This window comes from Dipodomys spectabilis, unplaced genomic scaffold (genome assembly GCF_019054845.1).
Source record: "Dipodomys spectabilis isolate Male_0828 unplaced genomic scaffold, ASM1905484v1 ptg000054l, whole genome shotgun sequence".
NCBI classification, from domain to species: domain Eukaryota; kingdom Metazoa; phylum Chordata; class Mammalia; order Rodentia; family Heteromyidae; genus Dipodomys; species Dipodomys spectabilis.
In genome coordinates this window covers 6,664,904-6,681,902 of record NW_024870731.1, presented here as the reverse complement: position 1 = coordinate 6,681,902, position 16,999 = coordinate 6,664,904, and the positions used below count along the sequence as shown (strand labels likewise).

General features: G+C 45.7%; 1 protein-coding gene across 2 annotated transcripts in view; it reads left to right on the top strand.

Annotated features, from left to right (window-relative positions):
• Positions 1–16,999, top strand: part of Sh3bp5 (SH3 domain binding protein 5) — an 84,047-nt gene that overhangs the window by 50,466 nt on the left and 16,582 nt on the right. For both annotated transcript variants that reach the window (XM_042679834.1, XM_042679832.1), the window contains exon 4: positions 7,291–7,455. In XM_042679834.1, the coding sequence (XP_042535768.1) occupies positions 7,291–7,455 (165 nt within the window). The remainder of the gene's footprint in view (positions 1–7,290; positions 7,456–16,999) is intronic.

The following is a 16,999-nucleotide window of genomic DNA, read 5'->3' as shown; positions in this document are numbered from 1 at the left end:
TGTGTCCGCTGTCCCTGCTAATGGCAGAATATCTGACAAATATTCCTGGCACCCCATACTTTTAGTAGGTAGCATTTTCTTGAGTGTGGTTATGTGTCAGGTAAATCGCATAAGCAAAAACTGATGAACCAAAGGCTCCCAGAAACACTTTTTGCTTCTGCTGTGGCTTCTGTTTCTTCTCTTCCTCCTCCTTTTTTGAAACAGTCTCACTGTTTCAGGCTCAAGCTGACCTCAAACTCCCAAGGGCTGAGATTACAGGTATTTACCATCATGTCTCGCTCACAAGTTGTTATTATGGGAGTCTCAAGTATATATGAAAGTGCAGATTGTAATTAACGAACCCCTCTCTTACTATGGCCACCACCAACACTCCTTTTTCTTCATTTTTTTTCTTAACTATTTTAAAGCTATTCATAGATATGCTATCATTTCATTCCTCTGTGCTTAAGTATCTATCTCTAACAAAAACATTCAATTGGGTCTTGGCATGTAGCTTAGTCATAGGACACTTGTCTAAGTCTGATCTCCGGCACCAGAAAAATATCCTTGCAACTAATAATAGTTTTTTTGTGTTTTTTAAAAAAATATATTGCTGTTGAACAGAGATTTATTCCCTCCAGTTCTAGAGTTCAAGGTTGAAGGACCTACATGCATCAACCATAGCACAAGGCATCAAACTGCCTCCAGCTCTATATTAAATTGTCATTAAGGCATTCTTGAGGCTAGGACTTCATAACCTAGCCTCCTCCTATTAAGTCCAACCTCCCCATAGTACCTCAGATAAATCAAGAACCTTGTCCTCTTTTCAGATTTCTTCAGCGGCTTGAAACTTGTGTTCTTTAGCCAGGCACTGGTGTCTCATGCCTATAATCCTAGCTACCCAGGAGTCTGAGATCTAGCTACCCAGGAGTCTGAGATCTGACTATCATAGTTCAAAGCTAGTCTAGGCAAAAAAGCCCATGAGACTCTTATTGAACAAAAAAGTTAAGGAACAGAGAACAGGTCCTGCATTCAAGCCCCCATACCAACACACACACACACACATACACATACACATGTATGATTGGAAATAGCTGAAACGTGTTGCTTTGAAAGCACTGTGACCATCCCTGGAAAATGTGCTATTGTTCAACCTAGTGACATAGTGTTGTATCTGTGGTAGATGCATAGCAAAGCAGTAATCAGTGAAGTAGTACACCAAGAAGCAAGGCTGTACACTTTTAATGCCAATACTGCAAACATACAATAATAAAGATGATAGAAATTATTATTCCTATCAATCAATTATTATTCCTCAGTGGGTGCATTGGCTGCTGACGTCTGGCTCAGGCAGACACTGCAGTACAGAGCATTTGTTTACAAAGAGTCTAACGTAGCAATGTGTTTTCAGTACTGTAACCAAGGCTTCCTGGGTGTTATCAGAGGCCTTGGCATTGAACAACTTGTTCAAGATTGTAGACCCAAGACAATGGTCGCTTGTTAATGCCAGGAATGTGCGCCTTCCCTCCCAGTTCTCTGGATATAGTCCACCACCTCATAGTGGCCCAATTGTCTGCCCAGTCAATGCCAGTTCTGTGCAAAGCCCCGGAATGTGTCTTTGTTGGATTTCTGGCGTGGTAAGAGCTGAGGTCCCTGGGGATTGGAGTGTCACAGGGGACCTGTTTCTCTACTGTGGGGTTGGCAAGAAGTATGGGCAGCAGCTCTGCTCACCATCCCCAGGACTGTGACTGCAGGGGTAGAAGCAGGGGAGGAGAGCAGTTGCCCCTGGCCCTCTACTGCAGAGGAGGCGAGAGATTGGAATTTGGGATCAGAGCTTTGCAATGGTAGTGGTTGCTTTCCAGATCCTTGGTTCCCTTGTTGGGCTGGGGAGTTGTAGCTTTCTAGACTTTTTTCCCCACTCCCCTCTGGTACTCAAGGTTGAGCCCAGGGCCTTGCACAGGTAAGGTAAGCATTCTAGCCTAAGCTACCTCTCTGTTCCATCCTCATGCTCACCTTTCTGCTCCTGTGCTCTGTCCCTCTGACTGGAGACCACATCACCTGCTCATTAGCTGCAAAAGACTGTCATGAGGCCTGGTGCCAAAACCCCAGATTCTTCTCTGCCAAATGACAGCTCTTTTTGCCCCCTTAGAATGTCAGAGAGTGTTAAGGCTACCTTTCAATGCCTGGGTCTGCATAATACAACCCCATGGGAGGCTTCTTTGATCAGTGTGCAGGTCTTTGAGACATACTGATGCTTTGTGTCCTGGGTGGGAGTGTTAGAGGCCAGACAGAGGGAGGAGAAGGGCATTTGGAGGTGGGGGATGTGGCATATGCGGGGAGAGGGGAGCAGAGTGCAGGCTTATCATGTTGGCTATGAATGTGTGGCAAGATATGAGTTGATGCTGGGGTTGGTACTTCAGAATACCCAGACTTGGTCCTCTGAACAGTGTGGTTTCTTTGTTAGATGCATGAGTTTTAGACAAGTGGAATGGTTGGGCTACGTCACTTTTGAACCCTGAGATCCTGTGATTGGTTCTGGGGCGAGAGGGGTCTATATTTGCTACTGGCTGGGTCTTAACCTTGGGCACTGCTGTCTCATGTCCCTGTCTCTTGCCTGGCTCAGATTCTTGCCATTGGTTGGATTGGTAGCAGGCAGTGCTGGACAGCAGGAGGAAGTTGAGGGGAACGTGGGCGCTCCCTTCTGGCCAGGGTGGGCGGGGAGAGGCTGGCATCTGCTGTGTTCCTGCAGAACAGGAAGGATGAGATGTGGGATGTGGGATGTGCTGTTCCCTGACACCCCAGTGCACATGGCTGTAAGGCTGTGGAAGCTGCCAGTTGTTGTGGAAAGAATAGAAGTATGGAAGGAACCAGAAATCAGCTGGCTGTGACCAGCCTTGATTTGTTGCTCCGGGAGGTACAAGGAACCCCCTGGAACCCCCTCCCATCAGCAGCCATTAGATGAATTAGGGCAGCAAATGGTGCTGATACAAGAGCCTGGACCCAGTCCATGATGAACTTCCCCAAGGTTTCTATCTGAAATATTTAAGTCAGATTCACCCCTGGTCAGTCTGAAGCCCTGTGTGGAATGGGGATTATCCTGCAAGAAACTATGGCAAACACTTTAAATATATGATAAGGAGAGAAAAGAATATAGAGGAGCCACATGCAGCTTCTATAATTACCAACCTCTAGCCAATCCTATTTCTTCCTTATATACTCCCACCCGCAGCTCTTCCTTCTGCATCTAGCTAGGTTTCTGTTAGTGAAATGAGCTCCCTTCCCATAGCTTAGTTCACTTCTTCCCCTCTCCACAGCTTAGCATGCTCCCTTCCTAGGCAACACTAGGCCCATTTAGCAAAGGCAGTATAATAATCAGCCTCCAACCCCCTTTGCCTTGGGATGACACTTCTCTGGGGCCATATAAGGCCCCACCATATAAGGCAACAAGAGCCCCTTAGAGTGACCTTCAGGTCTGGGCAGCTGCAGGGCCTCTTATCTACTATTTGGGCAGCAGCCATAAATCCTAGTCCACCATGATGGAGCCCCTGGACCACATGTCCACACCAGGGTCTCTACCTCCTAGCCCTTCTAGCCCCTCCTAAACTTCTAGGTTATATAGGTCACCTCAGATAATAGCCAGCGCTACTTCTCACTTCTCCCTTGTGAGAAGGGGTCTTGCTGTCCTCTTTCCTGGCAATAAACCTTCCTTTGTTCTCTGTACCTAGATATCTGCGTGGTTCTCTGGCAAAGTCTAATTTTATCCTATCAGTTTCCTTTCTTTTCTTTCTTTTAAAATTTTGGTGGTACTGGGGTTTGAACTCAGGGTCTTACTTTGCTTAGTTTGCTTGCTAGCCTGGTACTGTGCCAATTCAGCCATGCCAGTCCAGCTTTTTGCTGTTGGTTGAAGATGGAGTTTAATGAACTTTTCTGCCCAGGGCTGTCTTCAAACCTTCATTCTCTAAATCTTAGCCTCCTGAGTAGCTAAGATGATAAGCATGAGGTACCGGCACTTGGCCTAGTTGTGTTTTGTAGCAAGTAATAGCTTGCTGTATTATTTTATTATTTATTTGTTTGTTTATTCCAGCTTCAGCCTCCTGAATGCTGGAACTATAAGTATGAACTGCCACACTCAACCTGCAGCTAAGACTTTTTAATTTTTAAATAGTTTGCCTTTAATCTCAGAATAGTGCAAGAGAGAAGAAAAACAGTTTGAACTTTGTCTTTTCTAATGTCCCCCTCCCCAACCCCAAGCCAAGTTAATATGTTGGCTCTACAACATATTAACAGCTACCCAAGCCATCTACCAATACAGCTGCAGGTCTCCTTGGCTTTCCCGACTGCTCAATTTTCTCAGATTTCTCTAAGGCTAAATACATACCATGAATCTTTATAACATATATTGTTGAGGGAAATCATCCAATATTAAACTAATGATGGCTCAGGCTGTACATGAAATCTTTGGAACTGAGTCAAAAGTGATGTCTCATATGTTTGACACATGCTTAGATCTGTGAAAAGCTGACCCTCAAGGCTGGCGTTGGGTTCATACAGTATTTTACTAGCATGTGTGAAGCCTTGGATTTGATCCCCATCACTGCAAAAGAAAACAAAATGAAAACTAATCCAGCAGAATTGAGTTCAGTGGAAATAGCAGAAAGCTATGACACAAGCTGGTAAAATTTGATATGGATCAACAACTCATTTCCTGAAGCCTCCTTGTTGCTCTGTAATTGCTTTGACCCAGCGCTGGGGCCGTAGCCACACAGCCACTGGCTCTGACTAAGCCCCAGAGAATCTCTTTAGGTTCATATGGAAAAGGCATTTAGTGGGTGAGGAAGCATGCAGAGGGCCTGTTCCTTGAGTGAGGGCATAGTTTTGTTTATCTGTCAGCTGTGGGGCTTGAACTTTGCCTGAGTGCTGTCCCTGAGCACTTTCGTTTGGGCTAGTGCTCTACCGCCATGAAACCTGTGGGCATAGTTTTCATTCAGGTAACATATTAATACCATGTCCTAGGGCCTTTGTTAGGGTTTGAAGGGTTAAACTCCAGAGATTTCTAGGTGATAAGAACTAGAGGACTTGGGGCTGGGAAGGTGGCTCAGTGGTAGAGTGCTTGCCTTGCATGCCTGAGGCCCTGGGTTCGATTCCTCAGCACCACATAAGCAAAAAGAAAAAAGCCGGAAGTGGTGCTGTGGCTCAAGTGGTAGAGCGCTAGCCTTGAGGTGAAGAGCTGAGGGACAGTGCCCAGGCCCAGAGTTCAGTCCCCATGACCGGACCCAAAAAATAAAAATAAAAAAAAAAAGAACTAGAGGACTTGTTCAAAGCCTTGGATTTGAACCCCAGAACTACTGGATGGATGGATGGATGGATGGATGGATGGATGGATGGATGGATGGATGGATGGACGGACGGACTAGACAGCCACCTCTCTCTGGAATTGCTAAATTAGCTTCTGCCATTGGAGATCATATATCATCATGGCACATGGCTACTCTTGAGTGCCACCATGTTTTTGTAGCCTGGGCCCAGGCCTGTGGATACCCCTCTCAGGATTCTTCCCTAGAGAACTTGAGAAACTTGCTCTTTCCCTCCCTCGCCTCCCATAATAGCACTCTGTATCTCTGTTGCTTGTCACAGTCTGCCTTGTATTAGACTTTGTGATAAAAATGTTGTTCTACCTGGAAAGAAGGCCCTCCAGAGCTTGAGCCTCCAGAAGGCCCTGATAGTAGAATGGACTGTGTCCTGTTTGGTGAGAGGGTGGTATGAAATGTGAGGTCTCCAGCATGTACTTCAAAAGTCCCAGTCTATCCATTATCCAGTTCCCAAACTGTTTTCATACTTTTAGGTGGTGTTAACAGCAGCACCATACATCTTGGTGTGTGTCTGTCTTTGTCTAGTCAAACTGTTATAACAAAAGCCAGGTGATTTAAGCAGCAGACACTGGTTTCTCACATCTCTGGAGGTAGTCTGGCAAGGGTCTTGCCTGGACTCTCACTGTGGATTTGTGGCCCATTTGAGTTGGGGGAGTGTGATCTCTTTTCCTCTTCTGCTGAGGGCACTAATCCCCTCCTGAGGGCCCTGCCCTCAAGACCTCATCTAACTCCCGCTATTTCCCAAAGCGCCACCACCGCCCCCACCTCCTAATGCAATCACTTCAAAAGGAGGCTTCAATAAGGTAAATACTTTGGAGGGGATACAACATTCATTCTGCAGCAGGAGCCCTCCTGAAGGTATCAGCTTTTGTGCTCAAGGCTAGCCCTCCACCACTTGAGCCACAGCTCCATTTCCAGCTTTTGGGTGGTTAATTGGAGTCTCATGGTCTTTCCTGCATGAGCTGGCTTTGAACCATGATCCTCAGATCTCAGCCTCCTTATTGATTGGATGTGTGTGTGAGTGATAGGGGCTGACAGGAGCGAAGGCTTCTGATGCTTCCATTCAGGAGAGAAGGATTGTGGGCATTTCAGAAACTCTCCAGGGATTCGCAGAAGCATGTTGTGTGAGGCCACCTCATATAGGCTGCTTTTCCTCCTAACCAAATGTTGGTTTCCTCATTTGGCACTCATTAGATTTCATAGTGACGGTAGGAGGAGGTGCAAGACCATGCATGGCACATGTGCAGCATCTGTTTTTGCTTGAAGAAAGAAGTTCAAAGCTTTAAGAGGTTCCTGCCTGTAATCCTAGCTACTCAGGAGTCTGAGATCTGAGGATTAAGGTTTAAAGCCAGCCCTGGCAGGAAAGACCATGTTACTTTCATCTCCAATTAACCATCAGGTGGTAGAGTGCTAGACTTGAGAAGACTAGCTAGGGGACAGTGTCCATGCCTGAATTCAAGCCTCAGTGCCATTGCAAAAAAACGGAGGAGGGGGGAGGAAGAGAAAGGAAAGCAAAGCAAGAAGGAAAGAAGGGGGGATAAGGAAGGAAGGAAGAGGAAGGGATAGAGGGAGGGAGGGGGAAAAAGGGCTCAGAATTCAAACAGGAGCTCTGGTTTGGGGGAGGCAGGGAGTTTACTCTTGTGTTGCTGAATTACAATTTCCAGATTTCCTGAAAAGTAAAAGCAAATACAGATCCCACTTTAGAAAATGTTAGGCTCCCATGGGATGAATTACTCTCTCAGAGCTGGTCTGACACGGTGGGAGTCTGTGGTGAAGTGTGCTTTACTCCTGTGCCCTTCTGGGCAGATGGAGGCAAGAGTAGAGAGGCAGAGCCAGACAGGGTGTATCTTAGTCCTTGGCTTTTGTGGAAGGAGGGGGGTAGGGTGGCCTGCATGGAGCCCCGACATTGCCTGAGGTCTCACAGGGATCTTTTCTCACACAGGCTCAGCTGGAGGCTCAGAAAGCCACACAGGACTTCCAGAGGGCCACTGAGGTTCTCCGTGCTGCCAAGGAAACCATCTCCCTGGCCGAGCAGCGGCTGTTGGAGGATGACAAGCGGCAGTTCGACTCTGCCTGGCAGGAGATGCTGAATCACGCCACCCAGAGGGTAAGAGTGATTGTGTGTGTATGCACGTATGCACGCACGTGTGTGTGCATGTGCATGTGCATGCACTTCTGCTCTTACACGGTGATTCCTTCTAAGCCATGATAACAGACTCCCAGGAAGCCCCAGAAAGCTCTCTAAAGGCCCAGGTGTCTGTTCCATGTGATTAGGTGCAGCTCTAAGCCATACTGGGGTGGAGGGATGGTGACACTCTTTTTCCCATATGGTCTGAAGTTTGCGCAGTTCACGGAAGTGCTGGCAGTGGACGTTGGCTTCCCCGAGAGCTCAGGATGTTCTCCAGCATCTGCCTTTACTGATCCCTGGAGAACAGTCTGGATTTGGCATCCCAAGGGTACATCCTTGATCAACAGTCTCCACCTGCTCTGGGGTCAGAGGAAGGCAGGAGTCATGATAGAGCAGACCAGAATCAAGTGGACACTTAGGCCTGGCCTCCAGGGTACCACCATATGGTGGGAATGTGTGTTTGTTTTTCATGCATGTACTGGGGCTTGAACTCAGCCTAGGTGTTGTCTCTGAGCTTTTTTGCTCAATGCTAGTGCTCTACCATTTGAGCTGTAGCTCCATTTCCAGCTTTTTGGTGGTTAATTGGAGATAGGAGTCTCTGAGAGTTTTCTGTCTGGACTGGCTTTGATCCAGGATCCTTAGATCTACTCAGACTCCTGAGTAGGTAGGATTACAGGAGTGAGCCACTGGCACCTGGCTTTGTAGTGGGAAGTAGTAAAGCTATCTTTATCCAGTATGTGGATCACTGGGTTTTGCGTCATTAATATTTGGCTCTTTACCAGCCCCCACCCAGGATCTCCTCAGAATCAGAAGCGAAACTGTCTTAGTTGATCTGTTTGGTCAGCTGTGACAAAATGCCAGAAACCACATTGCTTATAAACCACAGAAAATTATTTGGATTATAAAATTCTTGCTTTAATAAAATTCCTTAAACAGTGAAAAAGGAAAAGAAAAGAAAATTATTCCTCACATTTCTGGAGGTGAAAGATACAATGTGAGATGTGGGGAGCCCTGGCCCATAGGGGGCAGTCTTCTCGCCATGGCCTATGCTGTGCAGGGCTCACGAGCATTTTGGAGCCTTTTTTATAAAGGGCACAGGTCCCACCTGTGTGACCTAATTCCCTTTAAATTGCATCCTACTAGGGAGTAGGTTTCAGTAGATGAGTTGGACCCTAGCAAGCAGGGCAGTTGCCAAGTAGGACTTGGTTTCCCCACCTAACTGGGTTTCCTTAGAGTCATATAGAAGAGGTCCCTTCTCTCAGGTCCAATACCCCTGGCACCAGCCTGGCCCTTTTGTGGCTTCTTCCCTCTCTGCTGAGGCATAAGGGATCATGGTGTAGGAGTGGCTTGCTGTAGGGAAGCTGCACTTGGGGTGTAGGAACTCTGACCATGGCCCTTCCTGGATGAAGATTGCCGGGGAGGGCTCACAGTTCAGGTCCTGGTGACTACTTGAGAGACTATATGTAGGACTGGAATTGAAGAGCTAAGAGTTAATGCCAAGGGCCTCTCCCTTTTCAGAGTCATCTGCCACAGTGGCTCATGCCCTGTGGGATCTGATGATTAAAGATGGCCTTGAATAGCTTTAAATAGAAAGCTGACATAGAAAGGAGTCAAATCTAACATGACTTTACCCTGCCTCCACCAACCCTGAAGACAGGCTGGGCTGTGTGTGGCCTTGAGCTTCTTGCCCCTAGTGGACTCCATTGTTCACAGACCTAAACTCAGGCTGGGAAAAGTGTTGGGTCAGCTCAAGGAGAGAATCAAGTTAGGGTTGGAAATCTCAAAATTTCATAAGCCAAAGCCTGTCACAGAAAATAAAAACAGCTAGGTGCTGGTGGCTCACACCTGTAAGCCTAGCTACTCAGGAGGCTGAGATTTGAGGATTGCAGTTTGAAGCTAGCCTGTGCAGGAGAGTCTGTGAGATTCTTATCTCCAATTAACACCAACTCCAAAAAATCGAAGTGGAGGTGTGACTTAAAGTGATGCACCAGGTTTGAGAAAAAAAAAAAAATCCCAACTACAAAGTTAACAAGGCTTAAGAAACAAAGGACTTCCTCTTATCTGGTCAAATCCTAAATAACCCCATGCTGCTGTTCACATATATGGTATATAAGTGTACACTGGAGGGAAACCAGGAGGAGGACACAGAACTAGAGGGAATCAGGGAAAAACATACAACAGCGGGGACCCATCAGCTGCACTGGGCATTGATCAAAATGAACTAAGCAACTTATAGTAGCGATAGGAGGGAGGGAACGAGAGGGAACAGCTGATGCTATGCAAAACAACAGAAATGTACATATCACCCAATGTGGAAGAAATAACTGTATTGCAAAGCTCATAGAACTCACAAATGTTATAGAGCACGATAGACAATTTGCCCCATGAAAGTTAGAATGTGTTTGTGACTTAAACTAAGCATCACTATCCCACAATACTGTGAAATTTGGGGAATTATGTAATCACTTAATCACAATAAAGAATTTGAAAAAAAAAATCCCAGGCCCCATGACAGACATAAATAAAAGCAAAAAAGTAAAACAAGAAAACCTTCCAGCTGAAGATCTGTATCAGACTATAGAGGAAGTCATTTCAGCAATCACTGACTCTTACCACATATGTTGGTGCGTTCTAGAATGCAGCAGTTAGAAAATAGAAGCAGGAAGATCACAAGATCCAGACTCACTTGGGCTTCATAGGAAAAGTAAAAGAAATCATTGAGTCTGCTCCTTAGAAAAGAAAGAATGGCTCATGCTTATAATCCTAGCTACTCAGGATCTGAGGATGGTTGGTTGAAGCCAGCCCAGGTAGGAAAGTCCATGAGACTCTTACTTCCAATTAACCACCAAAAAGCCAAAAGTAGAGTTGTGGCTTGAGCATAGAAAGAAAAAAAAAAGAAATGAAACATGATTATTCTAAAGACGTAAGTCTTTTTTTAGCTGTGAGGCTATGGTAGATGATGGATAGCTGCTCGGGAAGAGGTGTCCATCCTCAGCTTCATACAACTCCAGGGGCACCATTCAAACTAATCTTTGGAAATAACATTCTTTGGACTTGTGTAGTGAACACAATGTAGAACAACACATCCTGGACTTGCTGAAGTCACGTGGGAGGAACATGTGATGTGTACCTGTCACTTGGGTTTCTTGCTGGGCCTTGGGGGTGGGGAGGGGGAGTATGTCAATCTGTGCTGATTAGCAGAGGTTCTGTGGCACAAGCTGGGATTTCCACCCAAGGCTGATGTTTCTTTTCGGATTCTTTTCATGGTTGTATATTTAGGCCTAGAATGCTTTTATTTGATTTGCTGAGTTCAGAAATTATTTTCTCAGGCTGGAGGATGTAGCTCAGTAGTAGAGCAAGTGCCAAGAATTCATAAGGCCCTGAGTTTGACACCAGCCATGGAAAAAAAAAATCAAGAACTTGAGACAAAGCTCATAGCAAAGTTTTCCCATTCCATGCCTCACGATAGTTCATAACCAACCTCTAAAACAGACCTCACTTCTTCCTGCCAGCCAGAAGTTTGACTTGTTGTTATTTGTTTACGTGCCAGTACTGAGACTTGAATTCAGGGCCTAGCACTCTTGCTTGGCTTTTTCACTCAAGGTTGGTTCTCTACCACTTGAGCTATAGTTCTGCTTCCAGCCTTTTGCAAGTTAATTGGAAGTAAGAGTCTGTCAGATGTGTCTGCTCAGACTGACTCCTAATCTCAACCTGACCCTCAGATCTCAGCCTTCTGAGCAGCTAGGATTACCGGCATGAGCCACCAACACCTGGTTTCAAGTTGGCACTGAAATGGCATGACAGGGACTAGTGAACCTGTCTCTGGGTTGAGCATTTGCCCAAATGGAGCTCATGTCAGCCACTTCCAAGCTCGGAGGCGTGGCTGGCTGAAAGCTGCCTGAAGTATCTCCGACCGTGTCTGACTTCTGAATATTCTAGCGTACTTGTTTATGGGAAGGGAGCTTCCCATCACCCTCTCCTTCCATGTCGCCACATGTTCCTCACTCAGGGTCATCCACGGGTCCCTTCTTATTCCCTCCAGACTTCCTACAGTGACACTGGGTGACAACATCTGGAGTCTTGGCTGTAGACAGCGGGAGCCCCGTGTTCTCTCATAGGCCACATGTAACAACACACAGGGCCAAAACGCAGGCTTTTCCTCAGTGCTTCTCCTGTCTGGAAGCCGCTTCACGTGGAGCTGCTAAGCCTGCATCCCAGCAGATTCCCGTGGGTGCAGGACTCAGGTCCCTGCTGCTCACCCACGAGAGGATTGAGAATCGGAGGTCTCTCCAGCTTTGCCTGCTTTGGAGAAGGTGATGGCTTTTTATTCTCTTGAGTCAGGAGGGCTGGCAGCCTGTGAGGGAGGACTTGGCTTTTCTAATGTCTGCAAGGGACCAGCTGGAGGAGAGGGCAATGTGGCTTAGAGAGAGGGAGGCAGCCCCTGTTTAGGAGTGGTCCGCATACAACCTGCATCTCTGCCCTAGTCCCAGGGTTGGCATGAGGCCTGGGATGGTGTAAGAGTAGTTACTTAGCATAGATGCTCTGATAGGGTTGTGAGGGGCCCACCTTCTGGAGTGTGTCTGGCACACAGGGGTAGACACAGAAAGAATCAGAAACTGTCTGAGTTGGTCAGTAAGGCCGGGAGGACATGGTGAGGCTTTCCTGCCTGAAAGAGGGGACTTGGGCTTAGCTTTGTGTATTCAGATGTTGGAGCAGAACTGAGAACAGAAGGCTTTGGGTTGGCCAGCAGCTGAGTGAGCCAGAACAGAAGTGAACAAGTATGTGGTGTGTGTTCAGGCCCTTTTCTGCATGGGACCCAGCAGGAAGATTGAGCCACATCAGGCTGTGGGATACTTGTCTTCTGTGGACTGCTGTGAGCAGAGGTTGGGGCTCAGTAGTCACTCTGGGGTCCTGAGTCTTGGGCCCCATCCAGCTGTGTGTGGAAGGGCCATCAGCCATTTTCATTCTCAGTTGTCAATGTTCCACTGGCCCAGGACAAGCAGAGGCCTTTGGCTTCCTAGCATCCTTAATGCTGGCAACGACCAGCTTGTGTGCTTTGTCCAAGGCCTGCTGTCCCCTGCCTGCTCAGGCCTTTGTACTGGCCTAAGACTCTCCACCTTGGGCATTTGAGGAATCCCTGCAGGCTCATCCCCAGGGATGTGGGACTTATTAGGGCCTGGGTAGATTTGCTTCAGAAGGAACTGAGAGTCAGCTTGTGGATTACCCCAGGATGGAGCCCATAGGACTGAGCCACCTCGAGGAAGGTGAAGACCTAGCTCACTTTGGACAATTGTTTTCTTAACGAAATTCACCTGAACCCTTCTAGCTCAGGGAAAGGAAGCAGAGAGCTAAACAATGTTGTCTGTGTCCCTTTGTCCTGTGTGATCATCCCACGCCATGCTTAGGGACCTGTGGTTAGTTAAGACTCAGGGGAGAACTTTAGCCTCTTTTTTGATTTCCCCGAACACTTGTGTTTGCAGCCGCTAACTGGTGCCACCTCTGCTAGTACAACCTCTCTGAGCTGCCACAGCCACCATAGCCACTGGATCCCTTCCTGCCTTGATTGTCACTCTGCTAGAAGTGTCCATAACCACACTGAGCTGACAAGCCAGGGTTTGATCTCTACTTCTCCTGTACAGGCCTTGGACGTAGTAGGTGCTTAATCTGTATATACAGCTCTGAATTGAATATTGTTTAAGAATGGAAGAGCTGTTTGCAGAGATGGGAGCAGGGTTCTTGGAGTCCATACCTGATACCTGGTTAACTGGGCTTCAAGAAGGGCAAGGTGGCCAGAGCTACCTTAAGAGATTTCATTATTGCTTTCCCAGGGCCTCTGCCTATGTTCCCTGAAGCTTCATCCTTCCATACAGGCCCTGTCCCTGTGCTGCCCTCCTCCTCTCTAACTCTGCCCGCCCCATGCCGGTCCCCTCCACCCCATCTGCCCCCCCATCACTGTCTACCCTGCCTCCCAAATCAGGCTGCAGATGGAGGAGCTCCTTGTTGCCTAGGAGACAGATAAGGGGATATGCTTGGCTGCCCTTTCCCTTGACAAGGAAGCTGTGTGCATGGTATGTGTGTATGTGTGTGTGTGTGTGTGTGTGTGGTGGGTGGTCTTTCTCAAGGGTAGGTATGTATATGGTGAGATTTGGCAGGATATCATAGATAGGGGGTGAGATTGAGGACAGTGCTGTGTGTGTGCCACCTCTTCCTTCTCTATTGGCAGTATTGCCAAGTGCTTGGAGTTTTCTGTGTGTTTAATTTTAGAAAGCTCACTTCCATTTGTAGCCTAGGGGTTCAGAGAGAATGGGGTTCCTGTGTGCGGTTTGGGAGTCCTGCTTTTGCAGGTGATGTTTCTGTTCAGTGCTCTTAACTTGGAGCTTTAATAACCCTTTCTCTTAGAAATGCACTCAAGAGGACTCCTTCCCAGTGAACCCTGAAGCAGATCCTTTCACAAATAAATCACTCCCATTGTGTGGTCTGTTGAGTGTGGGGTTTTGAGTTTTCATGTCAGTAAACTTTAAAAGCTTAGGATTTTAGGCAATACTGAAGAATTTTTACTGATGCTTCTCCAAGTGTTAAGAATGAGTTGCTGGTAGCGTGTTTTGTTTCTTTGTAAATATGTGGTGATAGAAGCAAAAGGTGAGGATTCTGTTGCCCTTTGTTGGGTCTCATTTGAGAAGTCATTTTAATAAGCACAGTACTTCATGCTCTGTTCCTTCCTATTTTCCTTCTATTTTTACTGCTTTGAAAATTAACTCATCTTTGTTAAAAAGATACATGTTTTTTAATAAGGTAAAAACATAATTGTGATACAAATGCAAAATGTTCCCATGGCAAAAATTCCATTTAACTGATTAAGGAGGGAATCACTATATAAGATGTTTCTGTTCTCAAGAACATCTGAATTCAAAAGAGAATTCAAATATGGATTTGTGCAGGAAATCAGCTATGCTGAAGTAGATGTACAAATAGATCCCAAATTGCTGATTATTCTTAGGGTATTTGATAATTAACTGCATGTTCACCAGGATATAATTCATCTTCATTTCTGAATAAGAACTGTTTGTATCAGTTTTTGGCCTTCCTCCTCTCCTCCCCCTCCCCTTCTTCCTTCTTCCCTCCTCCCTCCTCTCTCCTCTTCTTCTCCCTCTCCTTCTCCCTCTCCCTCTCCTTTTTTTTTGAGGGGGGGGGATTTGGTTGTGGGGCTTGAACTCTGGGCCTGGGCATTGCCCCTCAGCTCTTCAGCTCAAGGCAAGCACTCTACCACTTGAGCCACAGTGCTACTTCTGGTTTTCTGAGTGGTTTATTGGAGATAAAGGGTCTCACAGACTTTCCTGCCCAGACTGGCTTCAAACCTCGATCCTCAGATCTCAGCCTCCTGAGTAGCTAGGATTACAGGTGTGAGTCACTGGCACCTGGCCACAACTCTGTTTTTAACATATATATATATATATATATATATATATATATATATATATATATATATGTATGTATTTGTTGTAAAGGTGATGTACAGGGGAGTTAGTTACGTAAGTATGGTAATGAGTACATTTCTTTTTAAACACTGTTACCCCCTCCCTCATTTCTCCCACTTACATCTCCCTTACTCCCCTCACCCCCAATTTGTAAACTTCATTTCCAACGTAGTGTCATCCTTTGTCCTGCTGTTTCTGTGCTTCCCTTTTCCTTCCACAGATCAGATAAACTTATATATAAGACAAAGGATACAGAAAACTAAAACAGAAAAAAAAGAAATAACTGCATGTAGGACATAATAAGAACCTCTGTTTCCAATTCTTGGAGTTCATTTTGATACGCTTCATTATATATGGTCTTGTGCACTTGGTGATTCAGCTATTGTGCTCCCCTGCTAAGAGTATAATAGACATATTCTAGTTATTAACAATGAGGGAAACCATGCAACCTACATTTATTTGGGCCTGACTTCTTTTAATGTAATTTTTCCAGGTTTTTCCATTTCCTTACAAATAGGGTAATATCATTCTTTCTGATGGAAGCATAGAACTCCTTTGTATAAATATACCACAACTTCTTGATCCACTCATATCCTGAGGGGCATCTGGGCTGGTTCCATATCTCAGTATGGTAAATAATGCTGCAATGAACATGGTTGCCCTGGTAGCTTTAGTATGGCCTTGCTTGTGATCATTTGGGTAAATGCCCAGGAGTGGGATTGCTGAGTCATAGGGTAGCTCTATGTTTAGTCTCTTGAGGAACCTCCATACTCCTTTCCAGAATGGTTGAACAAGTTTACACTCCCACAGTAGCATTCCTTTTGGCCACAATACCCCACCAGCATCTGTTTTTATTAGATTTCTTGATAATGGCCATTCTCACTGGGGTAAGGTGGAATCACAACCTTGATTTGCATTTCTTTTATGGTGAGAGATGTTGAGCATTTCTTCATGTGTCTATTGACTATTCTTATTTCCTCTTCAGAAAAGTCTCTCTTTAAGTCTTTGTTTCTTTGAGGATTTGTTTTTGGGGGGATTTAAGTTTTTGAGCTCTAAGTATATTTTAGATATGAGGCTTGTGTTCACTGCGGCAGCACATGTACTAAAAAATTAGATATGAGGCTCTTTTCTGTTATATGGCTAGTGGGCTAGCCTGTGGGCTTCTATTTATCTTGCTAGCTATGTCCTTTGCCATGAAATCCCATTTATCCAACCTTTTTTTGATTTGTTGTGTTTCTGAGTCTTCATTAAGAAAGTTTTTATAGACCCGCAGACCAATGGAATAGAATAGAAGATCCAGAAATAAAACTACACGCCTACAGTCAGCTGATATTTGACAAGGGAGCCAAAGACATACAGTGGAAGAAACACAGCCTCTTCAACTACTGGTGCTGGGAAAACTGGGAGGCCACATGCACAAAACTAAAAGTGGACCCCAGCCTATCACTATGCACCAACATCAACTCAAAATGGATTAAAGACCTTAACATCAAAACTGAACCTCTGAAACTACTGTAGGACAGAGTAAGAGAAACACTTGAACTTATAGGCACAGGCAAAACTTCCTGAACAGAGTCCCAAGGTCACAACAAATTGGAAAGAGACTCGACAAATGGGATTACCTTAAAATAAAAAGTTTCTGCACAGCTAAAGCTATAGCAACCAAGCTAAAATACAACCAACTAACTGGGAAAAAATATATTACTAGCAATATATGAGACAAGGGGTTAATATCCAGCATATACAGGCAACTCAAGAAACTAATCCCTTCCAAACCTACAGACCAATTACTAAATGGGCAAGGGAAATAAAGAGAGACTTCTCAGAAGAAGAGATAAAAAAAAAGGCAAAGAAACACATGAGGAAATGTTCACCATCCCTGGTTGTAAAGGAAATGCAAATAAACCCTATTACACTGCTGGTGGGAATGTACACTTATACAACCACTTTGGAAAGCAATCTGGAGAGTCCTCAGAAAGCTAAATGTTGACCTCCCCTATAACCCAGCCATACCACTTCTAGGCATCTATCCTGAACAACAAGGACAC